General features: G+C 43.7%; 1 protein-coding gene across 5 annotated transcripts in view; it reads right to left on the reverse strand.

Annotated features, from left to right (window-relative positions):
* Positions 1 to 22,972, reverse strand: part of CAMTA1 (calmodulin binding transcription activator 1) — a 333,202-nt gene that overhangs the window by 115,394 nt on the left and 194,836 nt on the right. For all 5 annotated transcript variants that reach the window (XM_032201387.1, XM_032201386.1, XM_032201385.1 and 2 more), the window contains one exon: positions 5,378 to 5,449. In XM_032201387.1, coding sequence (XP_032057278.1) covers positions 5,378 to 5,449 — 72 coding nt within the window. The remainder of the gene's footprint in view (positions 1 to 5,377; positions 5,450 to 22,972) is intronic.

The raw sequence follows: 22,972 nt of genomic DNA on the forward strand, positions 1-22,972 counted from the left end.
TCTTTAATGCTTTATTGCCCAGTCATTTCTATTTTACCCAAATGCAAAATAAAAACTATTACCGAGCAGAAGTCTCAGGAATTTTTATGAGGCTGTAATATTTCCAGTTCGTGTTAAAAAAGACCGAACTCTTCAAGCTGTCACTTGCTTCTCAAGCCAGGGAAGCGGAAGCTGCTGCTTGGTGCAGCACAGCGTGAGCTATCAGCTATGGCTTATAGATACTCTGAAAGATGCAGCTGGTGCACGCAGGACTGCGTGAAGGATGATTAAACACCACTAACAGCACTCTGCACACCTGCAACGTCCCCTTCAGCATGTCTCACTTACTCCTTCCAGGACAGACTTCTTGCCTGGACATCACACCTGTACAGCTGCTATCTGCCTGGATTTCCCCCTGACGTTTTCTGCTCTGTGGCAAAGCCTCACAGTGACTCCCCTGGCTGCTGAGAGAATCCTGAGAGCGTGCAAGGCATAATGATGCAACACAGCTGGTTTTCAGCTACTACAAGATTGGATGTTTGCATTGCAGCCGTTCCTGTGAAGCCTGATTTGCAACAGCTCGCTGGCAGCTACTGGCATCTCCTGCCCTGGCATGTCTGACCCACCACAAGAGCAGTGCAGGGGCAATGCGGCAGGATAAGGACGGTGCAGATTTTCTACATTACACAAGTCTGCAGGAGACAAGAGAAAAGTCCTCCAGGTGCCTTTCAGGGCCATCGTGGGAAAAGGCAAACCCTGCTGGCACACAGGCCCTGTCCTCCCGCTGCTGGCAGATGAGCCTGCGCCCTGCTGGCCTGTGCCACTCTCCTCTCTGTGGAGTTATCTGGGAGCACTTTGCTATTTACACACTTTTTTCACCATTGTAAATAATTCAGCGAGCAGTTAATGTGCACACCGTGTGAGAAAGGTATCTGCCTACATATTGCTCTCAAACGCTTGCTAGCCTTAATTTGTCTGATGGGCTGTGATGAATGGGTAAATGCCAACAGACTGAACATCCAGAGGTATCCGTATTCCCTGCACTTCCTACTTCCACAAACATGTTTATCAAGAAAATCTCACCTGTGCAAATGGTACCGGCAAATGGCTAAGCTAATGAATATTCTTTGAACTAATTCATAGGCTTTATTTGAATATTTGCTCGTAATTCCTTTTATTTTATTCCAATTTTTTTCTTTTATAGCTGAGCCAGAGGTAGTCCTAGCATGTCAGCAGCCTTCTGTCAACAATTCCTGGCCTCTCTTTGCTGTGACCATTGTTGTTATTAAATTACTGCAGCAAGTGGGAAGGCATTTGGAAAAAACAAATAATAATCTAATGAAAACAAAGTGCCTCAAATACATATCCTCTCTATGTGTAAGCAAACAATTACAGAAAAGATAGCAATATGAAAAAGGTCTCTCCCATGTCATAAAGAACTAATATATATAGTTACTGTGAATTCATAAAAAAATAGCATGTTTCTCTAGCAAGCATGGTCTGTATATGACTTATTACAAGAGAAAGAAAGACTGTTTTCAACATATCGTTACCCACAATTGCAGCTTCTTAACACCAACACAAGGAAAGATATTCAGAATCTCCCAAAGGTGGGATGGGAAATGCCAGCCATCAGCCCTGCTCCCCATCACTGTCCAACAGAGAGTCTCCAGCTGTACTGCATGGGAGTGGGAAAGAGCAAGAAACACGTTGGTATTAATGGTTACAGACAAAGCCTGCTTCCAATAACCTTCGCTCACAGCAGCCAGCCCTGGGAACCTGGCACTAGATTAATTTTAAATTCCTGGGGTGCCAATTACCAGTACACAGAAGGGAACTCTGCATTTTGTAGTCAGCTGTGCCAATGTTTGAAAATAGACTATCTCTGAAAATCCACATTTTTCCTGCGTTAGTCATTATGAGTACAAACATTTTTCTTTTCTATTGACAGAAAATCTGGTGCCATTTTGAAGGTTTGAACACACGCAGCACGTGTGCTCATACACGAACGTCCTGCTGGCAAACAAGCCAACCAGCACAGTGGCAGTGCCTGTGTGCTGACGGCTTTCCAGGAGTACCTGCCATCACTCACACCTAAAAAAAGACTTCACAGTGCTGTTCTGTGCTTGGCTGACTGCAGACAGCTAAGGCACTGCTTCTTTTAGAAAGCTCACCAGTAATGCCAAAAAGAAAAGAACCATTCCATACTCAGCTACTGGGTTTAGTGCTGCCGGGCATGTGAAACCACGGGGAGCCCTTTAGAAGGGCAGCAAATTATGAGTCCGGGAGGCTTTGCAGCAGCCTTGTTTTTAAGGTGCTACTGAAGATTTCTCCATATCCTCCCAAATGCTCTTTGAAGAAGTTGTTCACCTCATCATCTCTCTCTTTGTCTGTGTGTTGTGCAGACCATGACTTTATTTTTCTAGAAATCGGGAATGCAAAAGAAAAATATGAAAACGGTGTAGAGAACCACCAGCAGTACCTCTGTCATTATTCCTTCACTCAGCTCCAAGAAGTCAGTATGGGAGGCTGAGTGCCCAGAGCTGGAAGGTCTCCTGCAGAGGCATTACAATGTTTGTTCTACAATTACAAAATCTATTAAAAAGAAAACAAAGTTGTTGGTTTTTTTTTTGTTGTTGTTGTTTTTTGTTTGTTTGTTTGTTTTTGTAAGGCAGCATTTAAAACCTTTTATGAAGAAAGACTAAAATGTCTCAAAAAAAAAAAACACACCACAAAACTTCAGATTACAAAGGAGGAAATCTCATCTGCATCCTGTATAGCAGACTCGCTATCGCAACCACACAGTGCCAAGTTTGCCATCACAATGATATTTTTCTTTTTCCCTGCTGAAAATGAAGCCAGGATAGTATTTCTGGCAACAGGAAACACTGAAAACATTATTACCATGAACTTACTGGCCAGGGCCTTGAAAGAAATGCTTGGAAAAGATAAAAGGACTCGGTCTGTTGTGAATGCTACTCGATTGAACACCGTTTGCCTTTCAGTCAGGAGCAGGCTGTCACGCTGCCTTCCAAGTGCACAAAAAACCTGTTTCTCTAAATTAATATCCGCTGCTGAGTTGTGAAAGACCCAGCATCACCATCCTTGTGCTCTGCTGCAGACTGAGATCAGGCTCCTCGCACCGGCCGTGGCCTCGTCCCTTCACCAAGGCGCTGCTGCTACAAGGACACCGTCCCCCCCTGAAAAACACACTTGCTTACAGTTCAGATTCATTAAATATACATTTGAATAATTTGGCAGTTCTAATAGGACAGGAGGGTGTTCCAGAGTTGTGCCCCACAGGGGTGCATGTTGATGAACTAGGCTTATAGCATTGTTCACATTAATCTTTTATTATTAACCTTAATAATAAAAGTACTTCATTATTTTTATTATGTACTGTTCTTAAAGCCTTCCATTGTAAAATTAAGAAACCAACACGCAGTGCCAAGTGGAAAAAGCAAGGCCAAACGGCTGCCTAAGTCCAGCTGCAAGGAAAGCAGGCATTTTTCCACCCTGTGCTAGGGGCAGCCTTACAGAGCCCCCGGGTGCAGCAACCTCGGCTCCCAGTGGGGCCATCGCCCCCCATGCCCGCAGCCAGCCCCTGAGCAGCGCCACAAAGCTCAACACCTTCCAAGCTGTTTTGCAGAGCTCTTGGAGCCGCAGAATGAGGATCTTCTCACCAACTCCCTGCTCCTCTGTAAGCAAGAACTGCGAGAAGCAAGCGATCTGCCATTCCACCCGTCCCAGGCCTCTCTCTGCCTTCACTGGGGACACCTGGGAGAAAACATTAACTGAGCAAGCACACACGGTGCTGCCATGCTGTGCCTACAGTTCAGAATTAACTTAGAATTTCCTTTGAATTCTCCTGTCACATCATCCATCACAGGCACCAGCGGAGACAGCCGCTAAATAATAAAACAAACAGCTGTCTGCTGCCCAAGGCAAACTGGACTCTAAGTTTAGAGATTTTGTTCAGTTCCGTGCACTGAACTGTGAACTTTTAATGGCTTCTTTAGTCATGCTTATAAACAGCTCCCCCATCTCCTTGCTGCCTGCCACATCCAACTTCGTACACAGGTCAGGAGCTGGAGGGGTGGCGAGGAAAACCTCCTGCAGCTAGGAGAAGGGTTAAAGTTGGTAGATTCAACACGGTTGCACTGCATTTTCAGCAAAGTCACAACACCACAGTTCTCCTCCATGTAGGTGAAATACCAACGGCTCTGACTGCAGCAGTGAAGGTTTTTTGCCCCTTTACTTACATACGACATTTGTATTTTGAGGATGCAAATGGAGCTCGGAGATGCACATAAGCATAACAGAGGACACTAACATTTTGTGTATGTTCCCTTGGATTAAGCCCACTGAGTAGGCAGCATCTTCTGTGGTTTGTGGGGTGTCTTTTTATGCAGCTGAGAGAGCAACAGCTTTGTCTTTTTAATATGGAAGTGTGATTTCAAACCAAGGGAAAAACATGGAAGTATTTTGCATTTACTTTTCCAAACAGATGTCATTTTCCTTAGACCCAGTTGTTTTCGGGACTGCGGGGGTTTAATCTTTAGAACAATAACATTATTACAGTATTTGTCAAGTGCTGTTTTCTAACAAAAGAAAATGAATTGCTTCCACATGCTCAGCATTTGTAAGCAAAAGTAAATAGTCAATACAAGTAGCTCAGCAAACCTACATTTAGCACTCCGGTGTCAGCAAATACCCACCCCAGGCACTCAGCGAGTGAACCCGAGCACAGCTACCCGAGGACCACTCCGTATGTGGCCACTACCCAAACACTGCAGAACGAGGAGGAAAACTGCTCAACTTTTCAAGGGACTTGATTGTGCCCACAACAATGAGGAGAAAAATCACCCAGTAACCCAACAGAGCTACCTCAAAACTAAACTCCCTGCTGGAGGAAAGCCGTTCCACCCACCCTTTTTGTGCAGCTTGCCATGAGATTTACACTAAATTCAGACAAATCCCCACAGGCTGCTTTCTCTCCCACGACGTTGCATGTTCAGGAAGCAGTTGGCTTCCTGAGTTCCTACTGCACGACTTGCTTCAAAATGGAAAATAAAATAAAATAAAATAAAATCTAGAAGAGGTCTCATTTTAGCTGACTCTGTTTAGGGTACACTTAAGCTCAAGCTATAAAGAGGAAGGGAGCTACACATCAGCTCTATATTTGCTAGAAACTTATCTAGAGAAAACATCTCACAACTCTAAAGAAAGATGTACCACTTTATGAAAACTCCTATACCCTTCAGACAAGAAACATCCCCCAAAGCAATCAAACACCCCAGAGAAGGGCACAGCTGACTTCCCCAACAGCAAAAAGAAACACAGCCGTACAAGTTCAGTTGGAATAAAACCACAAGAAAGGAATCCATCACCATCCTACCTGAAGAAGCCAGTAGCACCTTCTGTGAAACGTGGGGATGATGGAAGAATGGACGTAACAGCCATACAAGCACTGAGGACAAAAAAAGAGAAAGCAGATACAGGGTTAGGGAAAGAAATCATTATCCGGATGACGAGCAAGTTAAAAAGGCAGCACCCAGAGACAGGAATGAGAGAACATTATCTGGTATGCTACACTGGCACTTTTTGAAGTCAGCCCAGGGCTTTGATTCTGCTGGTAAAACAGAATGGCAGGTTAGAGCAGGGCAAAATTTTAGGAGAATACATTTTAAACACTGCTGTGGGTTAAAGACTCAATGGACAGAATTTAAACATTTCTCTAGTTTATATATGGACATAAACCCTAAACTGCAGATGACCAGATCCTTATTCAGCCTTGTTGTCAGTTTTTGAGGGGTGACAGAGGCTTTTCCAGTTCCTCAATGACTCACGGTACCATCACTGCAGCAGAGGAGCCTGTGCCCACCCTGCACGTTGTGGAGGAACCAAGTGCTCCACCACACAGCAACGTCCTCAGCTTCTGCTGCAGAGAAACCCCTTGGAGATGCACTAGCACCATGGGGGCAGAACTAGAACCCAAGAAAAACACACCTATTTTACATGGCTTATCACTCAGGTACACGAATTTAAAATTGAGAGCATGTAAACTGAAAAAATTGTTGTCATGTATTGTTTTATACAGCAACAAGAGAAGACAGTGCTTTGTTGTTGTCGTTTTAATGAACTTTGCTTGTCTAATTACCTGAAACGAGTAAGGGTAAGGAATTCTTCCTGTAGCAAAACCAGATTTCCAGTGTGTTGAAACTCAAACACTGTCAGTTGGAAGCTAAGCCCAGTACAAACCAAACACAAAACTGTTATTAAAAGATCCCCGTACGACTCCTGCCCACAAAATATGTTGTCCTGGTGGTGAGCAATTGCATTGTGCATCACTTGTTTTGTACACATTATTATTAGTAGTACTATTATCATCATTATTGTTATTATTATTGATATTATTATTTTTCTGTCTTAATAAACTGTCTTTATCTCAACTCACGGGCTTCACTTTCCTGTTTCTCTCCCCCATCCCAGAGAGGGGGGAGGAAGGGTGAGCGAACGGCTGCGTGGTGTTTAGCTGCCGGCCGGGTTAAACCACAACAGTCCTTTTATTGCTAAAAAAACAACATTATTTTCTGACTCTGCTGGCTTTTAATATAGTCCACGTGGGGAGTGGGGACAGGCATGCGTAAAATGATATATTCCCCTCTACGGAAGGTGATTAGTTTTCCTTAAATGAGAAATTGCAACAAATGAGCAATCTGCTTGCAGCTTTCTTCAGATATTTCCCCTGAAAGATCACAGATCATGCATGTTTTAGGCATGCCGATATTCTACAATTACAGAAGGAAAAAAAATCAGTAAAGCCAGCTGCAGGGGATTTTGCAGAGGAACTTCATTTTTCGCTTTACTCCAGTGACTGCACTGATTGCAACAACGCTCGTAATTACTGCTCTCTGCACACTGCTGGGGGCCCTTGGTGCTCCCTGGGGAGCAGCTCAGTGGCCAGGGTGTTGTGTGGGGTCACGCAGTGCCCGTGCCCTGCAGGCGGCCAAGGCAGCTCAGGATGTGCAGATGTAAATGCTCAGCCCTGTCGCTTGGCCCTTCAATTCCTCACTGATAGCATGGCAGGCTGCTGCTTTCTTCTTCCTTTTTTTTTTTTGTTTTTTTTTTTTTTAATCCAGTGCTAAGATATTTAGAATCCAGTGAGCATTTCCCAACAAGTAGGAGCAAACTATACAACAGGCAAATAGACAGCTCCCAACTTCTCCCGAACGCAACAGCAGTCAGGGCAAGGACAAATTTCCCTGTCCCAAACAGGGATTCCCACTCCCTTCTGCAGTGCTGTGTTTGAGGGAAAGATGCTGAAATTACGTACAACCAACTTGCGTGATGACCTTAAAAAAAACAAACATGCAGAAAGGGAGTAAACATGTTCAGAAATTATCACCACCCTAAGCCCTTCTTCTCGTGTTTGGGTACCAACAAAAGCACATCAGGACAGATATGTTCAAATTGGGGAAATTTGGTCTACGAACACTAAGAACAGAATGGAAATAATGCAGAACAGCTATATCATTAAAAAACCTTATTTGGAAAGCAAGCCTAGTGTTTATGAGTTCCAAAACATTTTAAATATTAAAACTATTAAAAACTATTTGGGGTAAATATTTTAAAATGTTCAGTGTAAATATTAGCAACCTGAATGCCATCAGCTAAAGGGCTCTCATAAAACAAATTTACCAACTGAATGTGTGCCGTGTATTCAAAGTCCTGAAACATCAAAACTGAGTGAGTTCGGACTTGCTCCCCAGTTTCTGCAATTAATTCCTCTCTCGGTGGCCATGCAGCAACCCCTGCCCTCCGTGGGAGCTCTGGACAGGGAGCGTCTGCGGGCAGCAGCTGAAGCTGTCCCCAGGCTCTGCATGCAGGGAGGGAGGGCAGGTGCTGCCACGAGGGCTGCGGGGTGCCGCTGGGTCAGCAGCAGGACTGTCTGCTGTCAAGGAAAGATGCTCTTGGTTTATTTCCTTACTCTTAATTTTGGTCTTCCCCACGGCTGCAGGATGGGATGGCCCTCACTCTGGTGAAACTTCAGCAAGACTTTAAATCACGTTAGCCGAAACGTAAGCGGATGGGTGCTAGAAAATCTTATCTCTAAATCACTGTCTGAATTGTCTAGAATATCTGTTTCCGCAGATATGGATGCCATGTCATAAATACTGATGTTAAGGTTAACGTGCGGAATCAAGGCTTTATTGGCACTTGTTTGGATGACCTGCATATTTTACTCTGTGCTCTGTCATGCCTGAGTAATGCCATTATCTTGGCTGCAAACCAGCTCACAGCGGGACACGGGCTCTGTCTCTGTAATCTCTCCAGTGCAGGAATCCCAGCTGTTTGGTGCAAACACAAAGGGGCTGCTGTATCTTGATTTATAATTCTTCTGTCTCGAAGGCACCTTCATAAACTATGAAAATACTCTGCAAACAATGAACTTGCCAGCCTTGACATCATTAGCATGCCCTGTAACAGGATTAGTGCAGAGGGAAAGCCATCATTTCAGGTGTGTCATTAAAAGCACACGCTTATCAGCGAGTACACCGAGAGGCTGGCTGCAACGTCTCCTCCGCAAGATAATCACTCACAAGGTCGGCCTGAATTAAAAAGGATTTAAAGACTGCTGGCTTCTATCACAGAGTTATTTTTAAAATATAAATGACAAAGATTAATAATGGTTTTTAAATATGTCAAGGGTACATTTCACACGCACACACACAAAAAAAAAAAAAAAAAAAAAAAAAAAGAGAGAGAAAAAAAGGGGGAGAAAAACCTCAGGAAAATAATCCAAAGAAAAGCTTAACATTTTAATCCCACCATTCAGCATGGGAAAAAAGCAGACAGTGTTTGTTTAAGATAATCCCTGACAGTGATTCTTGGCCGCACTGCAGCCTGGTGCTTTATTAAAAGGTCTTTAATACAGAGTTCTGCTGACTCAGAACTGGTCTTCCCATTTTGGAAAGCAGGGTGGAAGGTTCAGGATCACCAGGTCTGAACAGCTTCCCAGCAAGGACTTGGAAGCAGGTCCAGAGCCCTCCTCTGGAGAAGCTTCCACAGCATGTGCATCCACCACTCTGGTGCCCAAAACAGTCTGATGCAGAAGTCAAGGACCCCAACCTTAGGAAAAGTTAAAACTAAAAATTAGATCCCGGGAAGGAAAAGTATGCATAACTTAATGGATAAAGTGATTTTTCTCCTTGTACTGTTAAGTGCTGTTTTAAATGCTATGACCTATCTGAATGGTGGAAGCACCCACATTCCTCAGCTATGAGAGAGACTAAAACCATCCGGTACACGTTTCTGGATTCCTCTTCAGGTGGTACCTCAAAGCTGTACTTATCTACGGGAAGCTCAGATAGTACAAACAGTCACAGACTAAATCTTACCCATCCCCAAGCAGGGATGGCAAAGCTCAATGGCAAACTCCCTGTTAGCACAGCACGCAATGCAGTTAGTTAAAGGAGGCTCTAAAAAACCAAAACAAACAAACAGAACAACAACAAAAACAACCTCTTGCTCAAAACTGGCAAAAGGGGTTTCATTAGCTGTTTCATCTTTTTCCTTTTTTTTTTTTTTTACTGGGAAGGTAAAAAAATGCCACGGCCTGTGTGTCTGTGGTTATGTTAATGCTGGGCTGGGCTCTCAGCCAATGCATTAAGTGAAATCGAATTCCTGAAACCAGCTTTAATCAGCAGATTTTTAAGGTTAGAATTACTCTCTCCTCTACAAGGCTTGCCAAGGTTAATTCTGCTCTGAGCATGCTGAATTAATGGGCTGGACAGAGAAGAATTGTTTTTTCCTGATTTCCTTTTAAGTTCACAAAATCTCTAGGAGGAAAGAAATAGGATTTCTGAACTGCCCGAAGAGAAAAGCCTCTTCAGCAGCTTCTGATTTCTGTTTTGAAAACAGAGATGAAGACATGAACTTCTGTCACCTCCTGGACGAGCACCGGGTATGGCAATAGGCACCAGCCCGTCCCCAGAAGGGAGCCCTGGGGGGCAGCTGCCCTGGGGCGAGGGCTTGGATGCAGCTCCCTGCCCTCAGGTGCCGTCCCGGTGACTGCTGCAGCAGGAACAGCTTCCCTTGGAGCCTGCTGCAGTCACCTTTCAGGGAGGGATGTGCTGAGGTTTGCAAATTACATGACATTTAGAGGTTTAAGTATTAACGGTTTCATGTCCCCCCTGCCCCTCCAGCCAACAGAAAGTAATCGAGACGAAGGGTTTGGACAAAAAATGCCATAAAGATGTTTCCAGGAGGCAACAGTCAGGTGAAGAAGCCTACGGAGCAGGGAAGAGAGGAAAACAATGAGATGAGAGGAAGGCTCTGAATGCTTGCAGAGGTGAGCAGAGTGATTTTTTGGCCATGAGCTTCGGCACCTTCAGGGAAGGCTGCTGGATGCCTTTTCCAAAGAGGTGCAAGCAAAACTGCTAAGTGTTCTTGGAAATTTTGCAGAGTGTTGTACACACGTAGGTGGGAAATCTGAACGTGCAACGAGCGTAGCCTTTGTCCTGGAATACTGCAGTGTCAGGGGTGCCCCTTCATGCTGACAAGCCAGCTGGTTAAACATCCTCCCCTCGCCGCAGCCGTGCTGGGAAGCAGCGGTGCAATTCGGAGACCGTCCAGAGGCAGAACACCACTGGCACAACGCAAACCTGCCCCAGCACTGCTCCTGGAGGGCACACGGGGCAATCCTTCCAGCTGCCAGGGCAAGAGCAGCAGAGATTTGACAGTCACGCATGCTGATAGCAGGAGTACCTCTGAGGCGAAGGGTCCTGTTTCTGCAGGGACCTCCAGCCAGGTGAGAACAGCGCTACCAAGCTCACAGCAGCCTGTACGACAAAGCCACGCTCTCCTTGCTGCGTCCCTCCTGCTTCACCCCGTAACTCCCCTGCAACACGAAGCCCATACCTGCCTCCAGAAGTTCTCAGCTCCAAACAGCTTATTTGCAGCCCCAGTGCTGCTCCCAGAGAGCCCACCTCTGCCAGCTCCACTTCATCCTGTACCTTTCTAAAATCGACTGATCATTAAAGAAAAAAGGGCTTTCTCTGGACAGAGAGGCAGAGCTGGGCAATTAGAACAGCCTACCCTTCCATTTATATGCAGCTCACATCTTGCGTTATCAAACCTCTGGAAACTGCAGGAAAAAAATCAAAGTATTAGTGCATTTTTTTATCCTAAGCTCCTTAAAGTAATTGTAGCTTATTTAAAAATAATACAATAATGCTGAGGTGTTCTTCCTTAACAAGAACACCTTGGGAACGGAAATAGGAGAGCAAGGAATCAAAAATTCAAGATAGGGTTGGTCAGACTTTGAAATTCTTCTCCCCAGTGAGTTACACTAGTGGATATTTATTAAAAAAAAAAAAAAAAAGTCAGGATTTTGTTCAGATTTTCACACTGAATTCCCAATTCCCTTAATAAGAAGCTAAATCAATCTTTAGAGAACAAACCATGTAAGACCCGTGGCTCTAAATTATTAAAATATACTTGAGTAATTTTATGGCGTAAGGCTTCAACTTCTAACATCGCAGCAGCCTGCACACATCCTAAGTATGACCTACACAGGTCAGCGGGGAAAAAATAAGGTCCTCTGCCTCCAGCCTTGTGGGAAGGCAGGGGACAGACCAGGCTTCTCGCTCAATGCCCTGGGCAGATGCTTCTGCCCTGGTGCCTCTCCTAGGCAGTATGGGATTTACACCAAAATCCCTAAACAAATAGCCTTTTCAAACATAGTCATGGCAACAGCAGCAAAAAATGCCCCAAATAATGGAATCTGACGGTAACACAAGTGAGATCTAAAATGGAGAGGAGAGGAGAGGAGAGAATGAAATCATCAAAATAGCAGCATGAACATACGTACTTTTTGACCTCCACCTCCCATGGATAAAGCTTACAGGGAAAATGACTCCTAGTCTGCCCCCTGTTTCTGTTGCCTGGGCCTTTAAAATGCGAGCATACTCCAAAAGAACACTAACCAGCAGCAGCAGCAGCACTAAAACTCACGGGCAGAAAGCAGAAGTTGTGTGACTTGGAGCCTCTAGGCATTTGAGGATAATGCAGCCCACCCTTACACTTTGTAAGGTGTGAAAGGATGCCCCAGTACTTTTCCCTGATAAGGAAAAGTGGGAAAGCAGCCTGTAAATTCTTGTACCAATATTTTCCTTTCAATGCAACAACCCGTGTTTCAGAGATACCAGTCCAAATGCAACAGTAAAAACAACTCTGCCATCTCTATCATGGACATTTCCTGCTCATACAGACACCATTGCGTCCTATTCTTTTCACCACCACATCCCAGCAAATGCACCACCCCACCTTCCTGGAAATGATATATCTGAATGTCATACAAATTGGAATATCAATGCTCAAAGTTTGTTAGCTCTTTGTATTAACGTATTTGCTTTACATGGTGGAACCATTTTCCATCTGCATCTGTAAGAAGTACCCACAAAATCCTCTGCTACTCTCCTCTGAAAGGGGGGAACCCGGTTAGAAGTGCAGGGCAACTTCAAAATTGAGTCTGGAACGTGAGCTGCCTATTCACCACCAAATTAGTAGGCATAGGGGGAACCCTCAAATTCGGTGTGTGTCATCTCTCTTCTCAAACAGATCTGAAGTAAGTGCCCTCTGAGATCAGGTTATCTTGTAGCAGATGGTCTTTCCTTCAGGACACGGATGCTAAAGCCACAGACGCGTTCCAAATCCATTTAAACATCAGATTATGCTCGCCCCTGTCAGCTGAAGGAGCTGGGAGACAGCAGCAGCTCCAGCCAGCTCCATTAATCAAAATTCAGCGAGAAAAGCCAACATGCTGCTATAAAATCCCCTGACTCGATGCCAACACCACGCACAGGGAACCTAATGCCATCAATCTTACTTTTTCTCCCTGAACAGTAAGATGCAGCTGGGGAGGGGGAGAGCAATGATGGGGCTTGGCCAAGCGAACAGAGCCAGAAGATTTTTTTTGACAACTCTCATAGGGCAAAATGACACAAAGTTGACAGGTATGAAACAGAAAACCGACCTAAACATTTCTTTGTACAGATCGGCCCCGGTTTAACCTTTTAAAATCATGAGGTGTAACACTGGCTGAACCCCGCAACACTGAGAAGCAATCCAGGAGGGCAGACAGGCAACACTAGGAGGTTTTATTTTGATCTAAAAAGGGAAGAAAGTGTCATAACATAGGGAGGCATCCAAAATTTCCCGCTACAGTATCTCCACTGCAGCAAATCTTCAACTAAAGAAACAGCTAACCATGTTTCCTTACTACTGATTTTAACAAAACAGAGACAGTGGACAGGTTTAGATTTTTCCTCCAACATTTAGACATAGTACAACAAAAAAAGTGCATGGGAATAACCTACGATGCTGGCAAGTGTTTTATGGTTGTCACCAAAGCTTAAACAATTACTTACAGTTTGTAAATTTGGACAAGGAATCCTTATGTACTGGCAGCAAATCACAAAAAAACACCTTAACATTTCCACAATTTAAAATCCCAGATAATCTGGCCTTTAATTTTTAGGCAACAGATTGCAACATAAAAGACTGATTCAGTTAGGATCTTCATTTTCTCTCTGAAAAACCCAAGAGGCCTCATAAGTAACGTTAAAGGGGACATTATGGCAATGAAACATTAGTCCAGTCCCGCGTTCCTTGCCTTGCCTTTCTCAGCGAATCATTAGCTCATTGTGATTTTTACTTTTTCTGTTCCACCACGAAAATACTGTAGTGCAGGGTGTGAATACTCAGTCCTGGGAGACCTGCAGGGCTTGCAGTGGGGTCTCTGCAGCCCCTGCTTTGCTCCCCATAAAGCAGAGCTCACGCACAGGCAGATATCCTGATGTCCCAGCCTGCGGGGCTGCCAGCCTCCTGGTGTACCTCTGCAGCAGCAGGGCACTGGCTGCTGGTCAGGCATTCAGCCTGCTGCAAGACTATTTATTTATTTATTTATTTATTTTGCACTGTATTGGCTCTTTTTCTGACGTGCTTCAAACCCTCCTGATGCCCTTGATGTCCCCAGCAGTTACACCTAGATAATGATTTCTGGATTGAGCACACAGATCTTGTTTTATGGCTAATCAAAGGAGCAGAGGTTACTGCATCCTCAATTTAAAGCCAAGCTGTATTCCTTACAGGACCCTGTCAGTTCTGGTAGTTTTTGTTATCAAATATCTTTCTATTTACCTCATGACTTGTTAGAAAGCAATTTTTGAAGTGTTTAATATTTTATGAAATATTTAAATGTTTAATGGGTTGCTTTTCAAACCCGTTTCCCCTCTGTGGAATTCTGAAATCACTGCAAGGATTGCAGGTTTTAATCATCTTCCTCCTATAAATTACCCTCCTAATAATATTGGCTAACTGGCAAGAGATCTACTTATATGGGCACTCATCTTGGGTGCCCCAAATTCTAAAACTTACCCAGAGTTTATTTTGAGATTCAAACAGGAAAAGCTCAGCTGTTCAAGTATGGTGCTTCCTGCATTTGGCATCTCCTCAGATCATCTGCTCTTTTCTACGCCAGTTTGAAACCTTGGGTAAAACACCACAAAACCAGCTCTCATGGTGCCTGCAGTCCCATGCTGCGTGCCTTACAGAAGTCCCTCCATCCTCCCAATTCGATCTTCAGAGCTTTCTTTACAAGCCCCCTGCACAGACTCTAGCTCTCCATCTCAGCACTTCCCATCCAGATCCCTGTGAACAACTCCCGTCTTCAGCACACTTCGCTCCATGTTCCTCTCACACAGGAAGGAGACCAGTCTCTAGAAAGTGATGGTTTTTTTGCACTTTCTCTTAATTTTTACAGTAAATGCTGTTTCCTTTAAGTCTAGTCTTAAGACAAAGACTCTGTTTTTATGTATCGTGAGAAAAAAAAAAAAAAAAGAGAGAGAGATGCCAAACTGTGCTACCTTTGTAACACTGAAGGGTAATGACATTTCCTCTTTTAACATATACGTGTTTCTTCAGGAATAAAATCTAGCTGTATCTATTTCTTGTTCCCAGCTACTTTAACGTTCAAAGCATGTGGCTCAGTCCCAGAAGCACTCCCAAAGTGAGCACCAGGGTATAATATGCCCTCACTCCCATGCCTTTCTGTAAGCAAAGAGCACTCAGAGGAGATGCTCTGTGATACACTGTCTGCTGAGAGAAGGATGGGACACAGGGGGGAAGGGCTCTGAATGGGTTGTTACTTGCAGTGGTGTCTGTGACAAGATTTTATACTTTTAATATGCCTGTCTTACTGCAAAATGAGTGTCCTTCCCAGCAGATGCCTTCTCTCTTACCAGGGCCATCAGCCTAACAAACAGGCTCCTGCAGAGCTTTCCCAGTTGCTGGCTCAAGCTGGCGTTCTGCGGCAAGAGGGACACTCGCAGGCTGGCTGCGTAAACCACCACCTCCTCCAGCACCTGAAGGACTCACCACAGGTTCAGGAATTTCAAACGCTGCAGTCATTTAGATTCATCACAGTGCTGTGAGAGGCGCCACGGGGTACAGCACCGCATTCAAGCATGAGCCCGGCTGCAAAGCCAAGCAGGACGCGGGCTCAGCTGAGGCAGGAGCTCCAGGAGGCTGCTGCTGTTGTCACCTTCCCTGTTACACACCGATGGCACACAGCCACTGCCCCTGCAGAAGGAGGCTCAGTAATTAATGCCCAGCGTACTGCCCAGTGCACATTTTCCAAATCGGTTGCACAGCTGGGTACCAGGATATTCTTTTCATTGGGTTTGACATGAAGGAAAAGTTAGGCAGAAGTATAATGGTAAAGCCAACAGGGTTGTCAGAGTGGGTTAAATTACTGTAATAATAATAAAAATAAGAGAGTCAGTAACTGTGTTTTCCAGCATGCCCCAACCCCTCTTTTCTGTACATTTTCTTTATTCTGGTAGCCTGCACAGTTTCAGCAAGAGCATTTACTGGTACTGTCCACTTACTATTGAATCCTCTGGCACTTACCCATTGATCTCCTACCTCCAGCTCAATAGTAAATTAAAGTCCAAGGTCAAGCCTTTTTTAGCAGGTTGTTTACATTCAATATAAGCCCCTGCCTTTCTCTGTCTGAGGTAGCCTGAACATGGACATTGGCTGCCGATCCATTCACCATTACTAGTTTTGATTATATCAGCCAGAGGGAAAGGGCTTTGATCCACAGAAACAGGCAGCCAAACAAATAAGTTTCTGCTTGTACCACCAACAGAATGACAAGCAGGGAAGTGGCTTTGGCCTTCTGCAAAGAAAGGCAAAAGTCACTGCCTGCAAGGCAAGGAAGAGCATTCACCGCAGCGGTAAGGCACTGATTGTTGCCTGAGGTCCTGGGATGCAAACACGCAGTGACATAAAAGCTGTGGAGCTGCTGCAGATATTTCTTTATTACAGGAGAAGCCATCCCAGAGCCAGCCCGAAAATGAATGAGGACAACATGCTGGAATCTGCAGTGGCAAACGCTCTCCCTCCAAGCTCTGGTCCTCGGGGCTGGGGCCCTGCCCTGCAGCAGGCAGACCGGGCTGCTCGTCGGGGACATCAGCGTGGATAAGGTGCTAGCTCCTTCCTCTGACAGCGAGCATGGCAGCTCCCTGACCTTCCACCACAAACGGAAACAACACGGTGGTATGCTATATGCCAGCTATCAAACTCTTAATTTTTTTATGCCAGTAACTCTTTTAATAAGAATTCTTGAAATATTTATGAAAAATGTACGAGGCCAGTTCAACAAGACGGGAGAGCTTTAATCTCAGCACGCTCTGCAGCATTCCTGCCTGCTGCTCTGCAGTCACTCTAGAAACGACAGAAATGACTTGCACAGTCACCTAATCCCCTAAAGACGAAATTCCAGCCTTGCTGCAGTTGATGGGAATTTTGCCACTGACTGCAACACGGTGAGGGTTTCAAAATCCTTCTGTGCAAGTCACCTAAACAATATCCAGGACTAAGTCCCAATACTAAAAGCACAAGGTTCTATTTCTCAAGGAAGTGAATGTTAGTCAGTGCTTCTTCAAGTGCAAAATTTGATACAAATTTTATTTTCAGTGCTGTCAACTTCAAGACAATTTAACAGGAACTGCCCTTGCTAGCCTGCTAGTTTACCATTCAAACTGATTTTAGCCACACATTTGCAGCTGGGTTATCTTTGAATTTTGACTAAAACTAACCTCATAAAATCTTTCTTGAATTACACAGGAATCAAAATCTACAGCCTGGTCCTGATGTAGGATATTTGGTATGCAATCCTGCATATCCACCTGCAGTAGCTGTCTGTTCATAAATGCATATTTCTTTATTAATATGGGGATACTTTAATCTCAGTCTAATTTTACCTTTAGGGAAGCTATATCCTGAGGCTGCCAGGAGCTAAAATCCTCCAGATGCAATAGTGTAATTTGTATTCAAACCAGCAGGTCTATCTGTCAACATGTTTGTCCCCTGTATCTGCCAGCTCTTATTTATAATCCCATTCAGATTAATGAATGACAGTGGTTCTCATCACAAGAAATTTGATTAATCAATTTAAGTGCTTAATCATCACAGCCTTGGTGAGAACCATAGAGAAGGGATGTTGCCTTGAGATGGACAAAGTTGCAAGACGTAGGAGAAAAATGTCATGGCTTTGCCTCGGAAACGATTCAAACAGGGAGCGTACATGGGATTCCCGTCAGGATTAAAAGGCTTCCAGGAGTTAACAGTTTCCTTAGGGCTAGCAGTCACGGTCAATTAGTCACCAAATATCCTTTTGAAACCACCTCTTAATCTGACACAAAAGGCTTCACTTCAACTAATTTCTTCCTGCCCATGCCGTTTTCCACTAAACTGAAAAGCCTGAAGTGTTATTTGGCACTCAAGATGAGGAAGCTGAGTATTAGAAGATGACACGAAAACTCACCTGTGGCTCAACCTGCACGTGCTGTGTGCTCCGAGCAATCCCTGCGCAAGTGAGTACACAAGGCAGCAGGATTCTCACGAGGCAAGATCAACATTTACCTCCACCATCTAAGGGGAAGTGGCTAGGAGGCAGCTGACCCCTTTGGATGTGTGTACAAACGGGGTGGCATTAAGCTATACAGATGGGTAGCTTAATGAGACCCTGTGAAACATGAAACGGTTTGAGTTTGCAAGCAATTTGTAAGAACAGGTCTGGATGAAGTAAACCTAATGGGAAACCTAGACTCTCATATTCTCTGGTAAGAAAAAAGCAGCCCAATGACCTCGACATCAGTGAGGGGTTAATAAAAGGAAAAGTGATATGAAAGGCTGCTTTGTCTCCATGAGATAGCTTTCTCACCAAAAAACATCTTGGCAGTTACTCAAGTAGGATACAGAAAACCTAAAGGCTTGAGCTTTGTAGCAGAGACAAATTATCCAGGTCCCCACACATCATACAGACTCGGGCAGCTTGTGCAACTGCCCTTTTTTCAGGTATGAGGATTTCTTGACTGTCACCACAAGGTTAGAAGAATTGTGAGCTGGGAAATCATGGAGCATATTAAAGTCAGACTGAAATATGACCACAATACACAGAAGCATTTTATATTTATTCTCTTTTAGGAATGTTATAAAGAGAATATAATGAGAATGTTGCAAACAAGTCAAGTGTTTTCTTCCTAATCTCGCAATAAAAATATGTCAAAGAAATGCTTAAAGTCCTAATAGGAAAAGAAAAAAATAATGGCCTAGGCTATGACAGGATTTAGCTGCGATTGTACTTGAAGGCTTTAATCACGTCTACTACAACATAAATGGAAAATCAGATCCAAACCTGTACTAACTATTAATGTCTGTGTTGGTTTTCTCAGCAGCTGGGAGGGCTGAGACTGAGCAGATTCAGCAGAGGTTAATGAAGATAGGTGGAGGTCTGAATACATTTATATCCGAGGAACCATTGTACAAAAACAGATTATCTAGCTGTTCTTAAAGGAGACTTGACTGAGCTAGCATACACATAAGCAAAAATTATTTACAAAGTAATTAGTCATTCCATTGTAATAAAAGAACAAAGAATTTCTTGATTAAATTAATGTCTGAAGAACTTAGAATGAATAAAAAGGAATTTATACATATATACATATATTTCAGTGGAGAGCCAGGCTTTAGAAATCAGCACTGGGGAAGAGGGAGAGTCTGATGCTCAAGATGGATTTCAAAGGGAGGGCTGAATAATTTAACAACTCAGAGCGTAGCAGAGTTATGACGAAAGCTTGGGTACGAATAATCAACAGGGCCAGCATCAATACTTCTATCTGACCTTGAACCCTTTGAAAACACATGGATTTTAAAGCTATGTTCATATTTGGATGTTCTCAGGTGCACTCTGTTCAACAGAAACAACCAGAGAGAGCAGGGGGAGAGAAATCCCGTGGGAAACTGGACAGGGAGCAGGGAGGGTGAAAAGCTAATACTGCATTTGTGGGAAAGAAATCAGGATGGGCTTAGAGTAAAAATGTCAAGTATCCAATAAATGCCATAAAACACCACTTTCTCAAGTCCACCCACCTTTAGTATGGCCATAATGCAGTCAGGTGGTGCAGAAATTGGAAGTTTTTATGACCCTACTAAATGTCTTCTTTTGGGAAAAAGGCGGCCATTACAGCATGAGGCCAGAAGGGAAACTACACAAGATCTGATTGTGCCCTGGGGTGAAGTAGCCTGACCCAACACTTTTTGCACACACACAGCAGAAAAAAGCTGCATCTGCTAATGACGGCGCCGGGGTGGCAAGTGTGGGATATGACTGCATGAGGGACATAGACAACAACACACAGGACGAAGTGCATCTTTCAGATTCTGGCAAATAAAGACAAGCTTAACAGAAGCAATTGATAAACATATAAGTATCTAAAATAACTTTGGGGAGCTATGAATTATGCACACAGATTTATCTTGGATTAATTTTGTGCTGGAATGGACCAGAAGTCTTAGCTGAAATCTTTTTTTGGCAGCCTCTCTCGTGCAAAATTAGCCTCAGAGTTATCTCTAGACTGTATCTACAAAATGGCACATTCAGCTGGTTTGTGAGCTACCCAATTTCTTGGTCCTATTCTCTTTTTACTGCATATTTACATTTAAAACCAGAAACCACTGGAGTCAGTGATTCAATAATCAACATACAAATTCTTCCCTGACTGATCACTAAGTTCTTTGCACAGGTAGCATAACTCACGTTATAACATCAGAAATACTTGGTGGAAAAACAACACAGCTATGGAAAGGCAATCTGTATTCCATCAAGGGAGCTTCAGAAGTTGATATGTGCTTCTCCATCACTTAAAATATTCTTTATGTCAATTCATTTAAGGTTTTCAGTGACTCCTAAATTCTGAATACTGAATCCAAATGCTCACAAAACTTGGAAGGATACGACCTTCAAACATATTTCCAATGAACCCCTTAATTAAAAAGCATTTATACAACCTAAACCAAATTATTGCGTATGCCAATACTAAATCTTTCAATTCCAATTTGAAATCCTTAGACCTTCACTATCTCTCACAAGCATTGGCAGGAGCTACAGTAAGTTAGTGTTTAAGAATGTCTTTCTGGACAAGCTATTGTAAAAATACTAGCTTCATATTGCTTGCAATCAACTTATAAATATTTCATTCCTGCTCCAAAAATCCAAACAGCAAAGCATTAATTTCTTAAGATCAGTGTGCCTAAATTTACCAAGTTCACAATCAGCAAACAGAGCTGAATGCTTTTGACATTCAGAGGCAGAAAAACATCAACATCTTACTAGTATTCATTTTGTACCAAAGAATGGAAAGCTCATTTTCACATCAGATAATAAATGCTGGAAAAGGCCACCATGGCACGATACACAAGATAGGTATATGCTGCTGCATGAAGCATAGCAGAATTTCAGAGGTCTTCCTTTAAGTCTTCTTGCAATGACTATCTGCAAGATTTTGTACGTTCATGTTCTGCCTTTTGAAGAGTTGTTCAGAACAATGTGATAGTTCCGACACTCAGTGTTGAGTGTTCCTCTGCAGGGACTGTTCCTCTCCAGCTGCAGATTCAGGCATTCCCCTCATGCTCACCCTACTGCCTCCATCAGCCCAGCGATGGGAAAGGCAGCACATCTGTCTTCGCCAGCGTTCAGGGTGGAACATGGCAGCTCTGGCACCCTTGTTACCCTCGGTTCCCTGCTCCAGCACGGAAAGACACAGACTGCTGTCATCTCCTGCCCACACAGCATCAGTGACCACGGGGCCCTGAGATCAGAAGCTGCACCTCAGCATCTCCCTCGGCAGCTGCAGCAGCAAGGGCAGGAAAGCAAAGCAAACTCACATCAATTAAGTACCTAATCTGAAATGTCCCCCATATACAAACGTGACATGGAGCGATTTAATTTTGCTTTTAACTAACTTGTCACTAGCATCCAATTATAGAACCTGTGGGCTCTGCTGATTAATTATGGATTAACTAAATGCAAGCCTTCACGCAAATTAATCTTACGAACTCTGCTCACGCTGATAGGATTTTATACATCTCCCTTCAACTCTTCCTTTTTTATTTTCAGTTTCATTTTTTCACTAAGAAGCTGAAAATGCTAACACGTAGCATCAATCCAATTATTTAGCAGGCAGTAGGAGTCGCAGTCACCGTCCCGTGTCCCTGTCCCTTCCACACCACCCTGCGGCCGCGTCCACCAGCGCTGCCCGAGCAGCAGGGTGCCCGCAGGCTCTGGGCTCCTCCGTGCTCACCTGCACCAGCTCTGACACACAGCAAGCCAGATTCAGGCAAGGACAGGGAACTGATTAATGGCAGCTGAAGCAATTTTGCTTCTAGGGTGCTTTCTGCATATTTTCCTAATAAAAATAAAACAGAATGCTGACTCATTTTCAGTAAATCACCTCTTCTCACACAGAAGAAAACTTCTGAAGAATTTTTCCTATCCAATTAAAACATTCAGGCTATTAGGCTATTACTGTTACAGGGACAATGATGAGAGAAGACTGTAAGACTTTATAAAATAAACTGTTCATGCCATTAGGTCTTTTTTTTTTTTTTCCTTCTAGTTTTCCCTGCTTTTGTTGGGGTTTGTCAGATCAGCATTTTTTGCAGCCCAAACTTTTTCCCCGCCCCCCCCGAAGCTTTTCAATGTGAGCACAAAGCGTGGCTTCACTAATGCAGACGGGAAAGACAGTTTTCATTTAGACTAGTTGCAAGGCTGGTGTTAAATTACTTGAGTTCCATTTCCCTTGCTCCTGGAGACAAGGTGCTCTGAAAAACTTCCTGCCTTTTGCATGCATGTACACAGCTGACCTGTTCAACTGTGGGTAGGAAACAAAACAGCCTGGAGGACTAGGTGTCCATGTCATTCCTATTCTTTCCAATTCCAGCACAATGACAGGTTAGTCTTTACAATAGTAACTACAAGGTTCTCATTTTCCTCCTTCTATAAATGTTGACTTCTCTGTGTCAGAAGGCTCTCAGTTCTCAGCTCTCTACAGGTGAGATGCACCACTTAATTAAGCATGTGATCCGAGCAAGAACTGTTAGTTAAATATGAAATTACCTCAGCTTTTTTCAGGATTGAAATGGTGAAACACCATCCCTCGAGAGCAGTCCTCTCTTACAAAACCAGTGTCTGTACAGAGAAACTTCAAACACTTGCTAAAATTTGCACTGGCTAAATATAGATTAAAAGAAGATCGATGCTTCTACAAGTAATTCATAGCATCCAGACATTCACAGTGTTCAACGGATCAGATTTAAGCACTGTTCTTCATTTGCGTAGAAGTGTATCAGCATTTGGGAGAAAAGGGAAGAATACACAAAGACTTGTTCACTGTTGAGACAAAATACTTAACTGAGATTATGTGCTGAGTCTTATTTAAGCTGGCCACAGCACAAAACTGAAAAGCAGTATTTTCTCAGTCACTGAAATCTACTCATGTTTAAGATTCAAGGGGAAAAAAGGTGTGTGTGTGTGGGGGGGGGGAATTCTGGGTTGCTAGCGTCCCCACCGTATGCTAACACC

The sequence above is a fragment of the Aythya fuligula genome, chromosome 21 (genome assembly GCF_009819795.1).
Source record: "Aythya fuligula isolate bAytFul2 chromosome 21, bAytFul2.pri, whole genome shotgun sequence".
NCBI classification, from domain to species: domain Eukaryota; kingdom Metazoa; phylum Chordata; class Aves; order Anseriformes; family Anatidae; genus Aythya; species Aythya fuligula.